An 11,050-nucleotide genomic window follows, 5' to 3' on the forward strand; every position below is an offset into this window, starting at 1 on the left:
CCAAATCGTACAAAGATGCGAAGTAGTGTCATTGATCTACAATGGGATAAACAAATCATTGATAAGTGAACGATCTTTTATACATTACTATGCAATCGTTTATAAATGTTTACACATTACTATGCGATCATTTACTATGTGATCGTGTATAAATTACTAAGCGATTGTGTATAAATTACTACATGATCGTTTATAATTTACTAAACAATCATGTATAAATTACAACGCGATCGCTTATAATTTACTATACGATTGTTTACGATCGCATAGTAAACGATTGTATAGTGTAATGTATAAACGATTGCATAGTAATGTATAAACGATCACATAGTAATTTATACACGATCTCATAGTAAATGATAGCATAGTAATATGTAAACATTTATTGTAATTTAATGCTGAATGACACTTATTATGAATGCGATCTGGGACAAGAAATCGTACATTGAATGTAGGGTTGAAGAAATTGTTGAAGGAAGAAGAAATGTGGACTAAATTTGACGATGAAATGATCAACGAAGATGTTGGGCTGAAACTCTGAGAGAAAGTTACGAGAGAACAATGAGAGAATTTCGTGGGGAGTTAGACAGAAAGTGAATACTGATAGTGACGTTTCATTCTCTTCAATGTTATTAGAAGAATATTAGTTGGGAATAAATATTTTGGTGGAATGTTGGTGCTGTATTGAATGCACATTGAATGAAGGGCTGAAGAAATCGTTGAAGGAAGAAGAAATATGGTGCAATCTGAAGGGTTTTTAAAAACTGGAGGTAATTTTGGAATTTCACATGGGCAAAAGGTCAATGATAGAAAAGTTTTTAGGAAGAGATCATCCATACAAAAATTTTTGGATTTTGGGTCATTTTGTGAAATTTTCCATTCTATTTACCATTTATACGACTGTAAAATATATTTTCTACTTTTTCGAAAGGTGTTAAAATTTTCAGTCGAATATAGAAACCAAACCATCAAATCTCATAAATATTTTAGATTATCGGTGCAGTTATTAGTGAACTTTCCCTCCCTTTTCTATTTGATTTCACCCCATTCCCATCCGATTCGGTGGGCTTCTCTGCTTCCATGAACTTCAATTGAACTGAACCGTTCCCCACTTCGAAGGATTTGGGATCTTAAGCTAAAAATCGAGCATTAACGGCGTCTTGGTATTCCGACAAGGATGTCAAAGAACAGCTTTTGGAAGCTAGCAATAAGATTGTCGACCCCCCTACTTGAGTGAAGAACTTTTTCCTCTTCTCGATGTAAGCCATTCCGTTTTTCTTCTCTTTGTTTTTCAGCTGGTTGTTTTTTGTTTTTGTTTTTCAATATCGGATTTTTTCGAGGGATTGTGAATTTTCCATGCTGTCTTTGAATTTTATTTTGCTATACCTTATTATAACGCTGATATTTTAATGTATCTGAAGCTTTAGATTTCAAGTAGGAAGACTTAAATTAGAAGATAATTTGGTTTATATTTATTCAAGTTTACTGGAATGATACTGTTGGGTAGGGTGATTTATGTCTGAAAACCATTAAGGGGGGAATTGCTTAAGATTATGTGAATGTTCTGAGAATTTGTAAGGAGGGGATTACTCCCAGGAATGTGGATGATGGGTCCTAATGTAATGAGGGTTCATGTTTTTAAGACTAGTCAGGCAGTTCAGTATTTCTTAAGATTTCTAACTACGACTTTTAAATTTGTCTTTCACGTTGAAATTAATTTGATTACCGAAATTTTTTCGGTAAAAGAAACAATTTATTGATAAGTATAAGGGGAGAACCCTAAGCAAAGATATTACAATAGAGATCATCAATTACTGACTAAAAAAGATAAACTGAAGTGATTGAAAGGGTACTTTAATTTACACAAAGAAAAAGCAATAGACAAAACGAGTTCTAAAAACCGAGCACTAGAAGAACATGTATCATTAAAAAGTATTCTGTTCCTTTCACCCCATAAGCACCAAAGGAACGCACGAATGAAGGCCAATCAAATCACTTGCTTAGTACCACCAAAAGGATGACCCACTGATATAGAGGCCAAAGCATCACAAATGTTATTAGGACAAGTGAAAGACCAACCAAAAGTTGGCAAGATAAGATCCTAAATATTAGTATCAAAAGAACAGTGGAAAAAAAGATGAACCGGCGACTCAGCATGCTTATGACACATATGACACCAAGAGGGAGAAAGAGACATATGAGATATGCGTCGCTGCAAACGATCAGTAGTATTGATGGCACCCCAGTCAAGCTCCCAAAAAAAGATTTTTAATCTGTTTGGGATATCTATCATTCCAAATCACTGAATAAAGGTCAGTCAAAATCGAATCCATATCACCCACCAAATCAGTCATAAGAGATTTAACAGTAAAGCCTATAGAAGGATCAAGAGGCCACAACCAAGCATCAAGGGAGGAACATAAGCGGACATATGCCAGATGAAGGGATAATAAAGCCCATTCAACAATCTCCAACTCAGTAAGATTGTGACGCAAATTCAAATTCCAAACAGATGTAGAAGAGATCCAAGCATTAGCAATAGTAAACTTAGGTTGTTGCACAAGACGAAAGGGCCTTGGATAAGTGTTGGCAAGGACACCATAACTTAGCCAAGAGTCATGCCAGAGTAGAAGAACCATCACCTGTAGGGCGTCTAATTCGATTGGCAATCAGATTGGTAAATTTATAAATATACCTCTAAGGAGCTTTGGAAGAAGCACCTGAAATAGGTGAGGATCAAATTGAATCAGAGGAATAATACTTAGCAACAATGAGCTTCCTCCCAATAAGCATCATGCTCAGATAAGAATTACCATGTCCATTTGGCAAGAAGAGTATAGTTTCAATGTTCAATGCCAAGACCACCCCATAATTGAGGGCGCTGAGAAACCACTCAATTCACATTATGTAAGCCACCATCACCACGAGAACCTTCACAAAAGAAATCTTTAACCAGCTTATCAAGGCAACCAATAACAGAAGAGGGGGCCTGAAACAAAGACAAATAATAAGTTGGAAGGCTAGAGAGAGCAATATTTTCAAAGTGCAAGTCGTACCTCAAGACGAAAAGTCCCATGATTGCCTCCAGGTGAGAGATGACAAAAAGGCGTCGCTTGAGTGATGAGAGGGGCAATAAATAAATAATATAATATAAATATATTTACAGATGGCATGAATTTTTATATATAGTCACATAGACCGTCAAGGCCTTGCAAGATTAATACTAAATGGTAAAAAAGTCGAAATATCACACCTCGCCTCAATAAATATGAAAAAGAAATCTCACCAGAAAATGAAATCAGAATCATCTAAGTGGTTTCAAAGAAAAAAGAAATAGAAAACAATAAAAAAAGAAATTATAATCTGCCCTCCACTAACTGAAAGAAATTAAAATATAAAAATATTAATGTTTCAAATTTATTATACAAAAGATTAAATAATAATATTACTATTATTTACATTTTAATGATTTAAATTGAAGATTCAATTAAAGAACCTCTGAAAAATGATTTATAAAAGAAACATTTCATTGAAAACCCAACTCATGGAAGAACCAACAACTCAGCAAGAAGTCGAAGAAGAAAGAAGCTGAAGAAGAAAGACTGAAACAAATCAACCGAATATGCAGTCAAATGAATAAGAAGACAAGTCTACTGAAGAAAAAAAAAACAGAAGCTCCTGATCATGTCAGAAGAAGAAGAACATGAGAAGACGAAGAATTGAAAAAGAAAGCAAGGAAGAACAAAAGTTGTAGAATTTGGAGTCGAACGAAGAAGATGAAGAATTCAATTGAAAATGCATGCAAAACCGTCGACTGTTTAGGATATGATTGAAAATCAAATTGATATCAGGCATGGCATTTCATTGGCCCTTTCATGAGTTTAGGGGTTAGATTTCGTCTCTCTTGAGTATTTTTCTTTTCAACGGAAAAAAAAGAAAAAAAAATTAAAGAAGTTGTATATTTATTGGGCGTGCGCCGTATTAGTTGATCCTCATTAAAGGCACCTTTATCTTCTAGTTCATCTAAATTGATTAACTTCAAGACAAGAGAGGGAAGATTATTAACAGCATTGCACTGAGCATTATTCCAATCACGAATAATAATTTTCAAATCCTGAAGCTTCAACATAAAACCATGGCCCAACCAGTCATCAATAGGATGGAAATTCCACCAATTCTCCACCAAGGAACGGAAAGAAGGCACATATAGCCAAGAGTTCTAATTTAAAGGGACAAGGGCCCAATCAATATTGCCAGAAGATAAGACTGATGGGAAATGACCAAATGTGATGCGATCCAATCGCTTGAGTGTAACTATTCCAAATTTACAAAGACAATTCTCAGTAAGCAAAAACCAATCAAGAAGAGATAGATTTTGTATAAGACCAGAGCTTGACCATGTAAAGCAACCATTCGACAAAGGAATATCTCGTAATTTATAATCAGATATCCATTGATTCAAGGCATGCATACGAGAGGAATTTGTTCTATCAATTGATTTTTCCCAAGACCATCTAGTGACATTGAAGTCACCACCAATAACTCAGTTGTCACTTCCCAAACTAGCTAAATCCAAGTTCTTGCAAAAAATTAGCTCGAAAAGCATGAAGGGCCATAAATTGTTGAAAGCCAAAAAGAAAAACCATCAGTTAATGATACATGAATTGAAATGGAAAAGTGACCCTGTATAACCTCGAGGATTGAGAAATCAGGCTCACTCCATAAAATAAGAATACCCCTTGGCGTATCAATAGCATCCAAAGCAGTCCAGCCAATAAAGGAAGAGCTCCATATGGGTTTAATCAATGAGGAAACAACAAATGATGAATTTGTTTCTTGTAGGAGGACAATACCAGGGTTATGTTGCTGAATAAGCTTCTTAACCAAAGCACGCTACCACCAAGAATTAAGACCGCAGACATTCCAGGTGAGGAATTTCATGGATCATCAAATGATCCCTTCTTAATACCCAAGGTGGCAGATTTATGATAGTGAATTGAAGAAAAAAGGCCTTGTGATTCCCTTTGAAGCTTTGTTTTTTGCTAGTAGTATTGGTCTTTTTTTTTTTGGGATTAGGAGGAAGGATAGAAGGAATAGCCATAACACATAAACCATGTAAGGACAATAAAGAAGCCATTCATGGGAGGGTGGAGAAGATGGTGGCGGTTGATTAATTGGGTAAAGGACATTTAGAGTCGAAACCATGGCTAATCGGGGAAGTAGATGGGGAATTTTGAATGGGGCTCAAGTCTTGTAGAAGAGGGGGAAGAGAGTGAATTGGCAAATGGTTGGCATCATTTAGTCGATCGCCAAATATGGCCTTATCAAGGGGTTGAGCAATGAATTCATCTTCCTTGGTGGGACTGGAAAGATAACTCTTTGTATCAGAACTGATAAAAGGAAGGTCTGGTTTGTTGGTTGAGGTGGAGTTTAGAGAACCAGTGTGTAAAGTGGTAGGGCCCTCACAGAAAGTGACTGCGGATAGAGAAGATTGTGAAAAAGAGGGTGAGGCCAAGTTGGAAGGGTTGGTATGCTGGTTTTGGAAACTAAAAGATGAGGTTGACTTAGGTGAGGTAATGTGGCTAGGACTTGCGGCTGAAGTGGGGGGAGGTAAAAGTTCAGATGGTGGGCCCACAGATTGGTCATTTAAGGAGAGGGAGGGAGGAAGATTTATATTCTCCATATTCATAGGAGATTCAGTCAAAGGAGGAAGATTTATATTCTCCATAATTATAGGAGATTCGGTCAAAGGATCAAGATATGGGGAGAGAGAGGGAGAAACTGACTGTTTTAATTCAGAAGCTATTGACTTGCCTTTTTCATTTAGTCGAGACTCAATTAGATCCACTTTTTCAACAACCCCTTTAATGCTATTTCCTTGTGGAGAGAGAGAGAAATGCTGCTGTCCCTGAAATTCGGCATCGACAGGTTGAATTCTCACCAGAGTGCAGCCAACTCTTTGGGTAGACGAGTTTCATATGGAATAGATCCTTGCTTGTTTTCCTTGATCTTCAAGTGAGCAAAAGAAAGAACCAAACCACGTTCAGTTTGATTTTAAGGTCGTACAAATCCGCCACATGTATCACTAATGTACCTAATGATGGCTTTGGTCTAGTGAGTAATTGGGAGATGAAACACATCAATCCAGCCTCCACATGATGCAACCATTTGTTGTTGGAAAGATGAGGGTATGTGTGGGGAGATAAATTTAAGTTTCAGAGGATCGATGGTAGTCCAATCCAAGTTGGCACATAGTTTTTGAGAAATATCTGCGCTATAAACGTGCGACAGAGCTTTTTCATCAGAGATGGGATTGATAGTACAGCGAGATCAAGATGATAGATAAGATTGGAGAGAGTCTCAGATAACCAACCATGAATCAGTAATTGCAAACCGTTGAATAACCACCATAGCTTGCTGATCGAACTGCGGTAGCAAAGGGGCTGGAGAGAGACATAAACCACTAGAATTTGATGGGGAAATGTCATTATTGGTCATGGAGAGGGGGATGTTTCTTATTTGAACATCTGCTTTATAAGTTTGCATGGTAGTATTGATTGTTGTCTTGATCATTGATTTAGGCTTCCTAGGATAATCCGAAACCAAGGAAAAGAAAGAAAACCATCCTCTTTTGTCTTCCATAGCAGGGACAAGGATTATGGAGCAGCGGCCAGATTGCTCTAATAGGGTAAGCTTGGCAAAAAATCTATATTCGTTGCTGTGTTTTTCAAGCCAAAGAGTATCACTATCATCAATAAACTTTCTAAAGTATTTGTGGTTGCAGGGATCCTTGAACAAAGATTGGACAAAAGGAGGCTAACCATTCAAGTGATTTCCACGAGATAAAGACAGAGTGGATGTTGGATTGGCTTTGTTCCAAGAGCTTGAAGTGTTTTCCGTTAACCGGAACTATTAGTGTTAGAAAGAAAATTTTCTGGTCAATATGTATCTTCCGAATGATGGAGGAAGAAGGGGAAATCGGTGGAGGCTGGGGCATGATGGTCGGGGCTAGAAAAAGAAAGTTCTATGATGTGGAGGGAAGAGGAGAGAGGAGAGAGGAGAAAGGAGAGAGCATTTTCTAAGCAACACTCTTTGATTACTGAAATTTTATTCAGTAATGGGGTACCTCTCCTCTCCTTCAAAGACATTGAGCATGAAATCTTGGAGTTTTATATGGCTTTGCTTCAGAAAACCCCTAGATGTCATGTCATTCCATCAAATATTAATTGGACACAAGTCTCGAATGCTCAGAATGCGATTCTTGTTGCACTTTTTGGAAGTGAGGAAATCCGATAGGGAATGAATTCCCCTGATTCAGCTCGTCTTCTAGCTTCTTCTTTGTGTCCTCTTTCAATTCTATTTAGGATATTAGTTTGAATTGGAGTGCTTTTATCTTCTCCATTTAATCCCGTTTTATCCTTTGTTGTATTTTCCTTTAATATTGTTTCTTGTAATTTTGAGCATTAGACTCTTTAAAGGTCTTGTTTTCTCTTTTTTTTTTTTAAAAAAAGCCGTTGATTCTTCAAACTGCACATTAAATGTCTAATGAGGTATTTTCCCACCTCATTGGTTTTTTTCCATCCTGCTAATGCAGTTATTAGCAGCTAAGTAGGCCTTCTGGGTCCTTGGTATTTATTTATTTATTTTTATCTATATGGATCTTTATTTTTGTGGTTATGATAGGTAGCCCTTTGCACGTTTCTTTAACTTCACAATAATCTGCCTGATTGCAGAAAATTGAGAGTTTGCTGGCAAAAGTTGAACAATCCCCTCCAAAATCAATGCAAACTGCGCTCACTCCATCACTGAAAGCCCTGGTTTCTGATCAGCTTCTAAAGCATTCGGATATTGATGTCAAAATTTCAGTTGCTGCATGTATTAGTGAAATAACTAGGATCACTGCACCTAATGCCCCTTACAGTGAGGAACAAATGAAGGTAATTAGAGATTTGGTCTTTGAGTGGATACAATCTCAATTTCCCAATTATTGAATTTACTTCTGAAGAGTTAATATATGCTGCTGTTCAGGAGGTATTTCATCTTATAGTATCATCCTTTGAAAATCTCTCTGACAAGTCAAGTCGATCATATGCAAAGAGGGCATCCATTCTTGAAACTGTTGCAAAGGTCAGATCGTGTGTGGTCATGCTGGATTTGGAATGTGATGCATTGATCATTGAGATGTTCCAACATTTCCTTAAGACAGTAAGGTATCATACTAGATTTTATTTTGGAATCAAATTCCTTTTAAATTTTACTTATAAGAGCACAGTTGTGATATACAACTGTGCTCTTAAATTTTACTTAACTTTTCCTTTTAAATTTTATTTTGGAATCAAATTCCTTTCAAATTCCTATTAATTTGTTTCTCCATGATATACTACTAGACTTCTGTACTTCATCAGAAAATTGATTTATACCAGAGAACATGGGCAACAAACTGCAAAGTATGGGCCATTATATTGGGTGTTTTGAGTGCATTTGAAGGATTAGCAAGAAAAACTCGATTAAAGATATAATGCGGTGAATTAGTTGACTGTATTGTAATAAGTTTGGATAACTATTGACTGTTCATTAGGTTTAATTTGTTGAATCCTTGTTAATTAGTGTCATGGGCTGGTAGTTGGGTTGGTTAGTAGGCAACCTTTGTAAATAAAGGAATATCCGTTATATTTTCAAGGCTTCTTATATGGAATAGAGTTTTCTTTGGTTGTTCCTGAGTGTAGATGCTGCGCTGCACTAGGTTCGGTATTTCAGTGAGAAGAGGAATGTCCGTAATCTTATATGCTTGCTGTGCCAATTCTTTCAATTAGTTGCTGATAATCTACAGTTAAGATGACAGCAGTAACAGCAATTCTTCCCTGGTGTTTGCAGAATAATAGTTGATATGATCTGATAATAATAATAGTAAGTAAAAAGATTCAGAGAAGCAAATTCTGATACTCAAAACATACCACCAAACAATCTTATTGTAATTTGTAATTTGTTATCTGATTTGATCTCATTTGTGTAACACTCCACTTTGGTTTTGTCTATAAAATTATAGGCCTTTCTACTCAATTTAGGTCTAGCATTTTCCTTCCATTAGTTTGCTTCTATTTTTTCCCAGTAGTTTTGTTGTATTTTTTTTTGTTCTTGTTCTGATTAGTTAGAACTTAGCAGGTTTTATGTTGCCAAGTTGGAAGTCTTAATTTTTTTAAACCAATATGTTTTTAAGTTTATTAACAGTGTTCTTCACCCAGAGATTATCACCCATAGAATATATTTTCATCAATGGAGACCATTATGTGGCTGTTTTAGAAGAAAGTGAAGATAGGGCTGTAGGGCTCCTCTCTCCTATCTTAGCAAGTGTGAAGGACAATGGGGTATGATAAAAATGAAGATCTGTAGGTCTTTTCTCTCCGTTATTTGCTGGGCAGACTAGTGATTAGAATCTTTTATAATATTACCAACCGTGTCAAACGTTTATCCCATGCAAATCTGCCATGGATACAATCTCTGAATCCCATGTTTAAAATTTATAGGATACATGATTTGCTATATTGAATTTTCTACGAGTTTCTGTATTACAGAGGTTGGGTCTTTTAAGCTTGAGATTCTGGTTGTTGAAATGCTATTCAACTCCCAAGGGTCAGCATATAAGATAAATTTAACCTTGACAGAAGTGATCTTTACGTGATGATGACATCTTCTCTTGAATATGAATTTTATGTAATGGTTTCTGCATTTTTCTCTGTTGATACTTCGTGCAGGTGGCTGAGAGCATGTCAGTTAGAATGTCTGAGGATGAGGTAATGCAACCATACAATGCTTCTTAATGCATATTCGTTCCAGATTTTATTTTAAGAAGGATTTCTTCTCTTGTTAGAACAGTCAGTTCTTTATAATATCATGCTCATAACGTATGCAAAACATAACATATTACGTTGGTATGCAAAATATAACACATTGAACTAATATTGAGTAAAATGATACTCTTTCCATCAGGTTGAAGAAAAGCCGACAGAAGAGGCCACACCTGAGAGAGTTGACGCAACCATTGAGAAACATCATAATTTAGTTAAGAGCAATGGAGTTACATCGGGGGGTGAGGATGGCTCGATCTCTACTTTGGAGAACAAGAAGGAAGAACATGGTGGTCAGCAGTGCAAAGAGGTGAAATCACCCAAAAGTCCTGAACCTGCTAATTTGGGCTATGAGAAGGCTAGCAATGTGAAGGAAAGAGCAGCAGAAACAGAAAGTGATACTACCAGTGATTTTGAGGCATTGATTTAAAAAGCTATTGAGGCTTATGCCTTGAGGCTCGCCTCGAGGCAACGCTCTAACTTTTAGCCTCGAGATTTACGCCTTTGTTGAACAATAAGAAGCTTACGCCTCTCATGGAAGAGGCTTGCGCCTTTTTGCAAATGCATAGAGGCTTATAATCTCTATGCCTCAGCTAACGATTAGAAAAATAATAGTGATTTGTCTAGTTCTTAAAAAATGTTAAGGTTTAAGTTATTTATGGAAGGCTTATTGAGCAGTTTTGTTGGACTATTCTCACCCATGTAGATCCAAGGATAATCCTGAATAAATAGGAGTTTATAGCTGACTCAGGATTAAGATCGAGTTATCCTAGGTTACTATATGAAATAGTCAGTTTTAACCGTAAATGGTCGTTATAAAGAAAAGTGACTATTTCATGATTCAGTCTATATGCAAACTCATTGCATAGGATGCCCCCACTCACATGTCTCTACATGAATGATCTATTTGTATTACCTATACAAAATGGGTCGCATCCAATAGTGTTACCAGGATGAGATACTCAATTTCATCCATATACTTATAGACCATTTAGGTTATATACTATTAACTTGATCTTGATTATGTCACCACATAAAGTTAAAGTATTCATACTATAGTCATGGATATGTTTATTGGATTTTCATAATAGAATGCAAAATCAACAACTTTATTGAATAGAATACTCAATAATATTTTTTGATAAATAGAATGTTTAACACAAAGTTTACAAACTGCGAATTTTAGGACATTTTCAACCTACTAA

General features: G+C 36.2%; 1 protein-coding gene and 1 long non-coding RNA gene across 2 annotated transcripts; one reads left to right on the top strand and one right to left on the bottom strand.

Moving 5' to 3' along the window:
• The first annotated feature begins 736 nt into the window (after positions 1–736).
• LOC120083890 (sister chromatid cohesion protein PDS5 homolog C-like) lies at positions 737–10,536 on the top strand. Its single transcript, XM_039039800.2, is given in 7 exon segments — positions 737–770; positions 1,136–1,228; positions 1,231–1,259; positions 7,734–7,937; positions 8,029–8,205; positions 9,753–9,791; positions 9,988–10,536. Coding segments are annotated over 7 exon segments (864 nt in total). The 3' UTR covers positions 10,276–10,536.
• On the bottom strand, positions 1,796–3,846 carry LOC120083891 (uncharacterized). The gene is made up of 3 exons (XR_005483579.2): positions 3,057–3,846; positions 2,814–2,989; positions 1,796–2,720 (listed from the first exon to the last, which is right to left on the bottom strand). It is a non-coding gene; the product is annotated as an uncharacterized LOC120083891 (long non-coding RNA).
• Positions 10,537–11,050: the final 514 nt, after the last annotated feature.

This window comes from Benincasa hispida, chromosome 8 (assembly GCF_027475165.1).
Source record: "Benincasa hispida cultivar pf3 chromosome 8, pf3_genome.v1.1, whole genome shotgun sequence".
Lineage (NCBI taxonomy): Eukaryota > Viridiplantae > Streptophyta > Magnoliopsida > Cucurbitales > Cucurbitaceae > Benincasa > Benincasa hispida.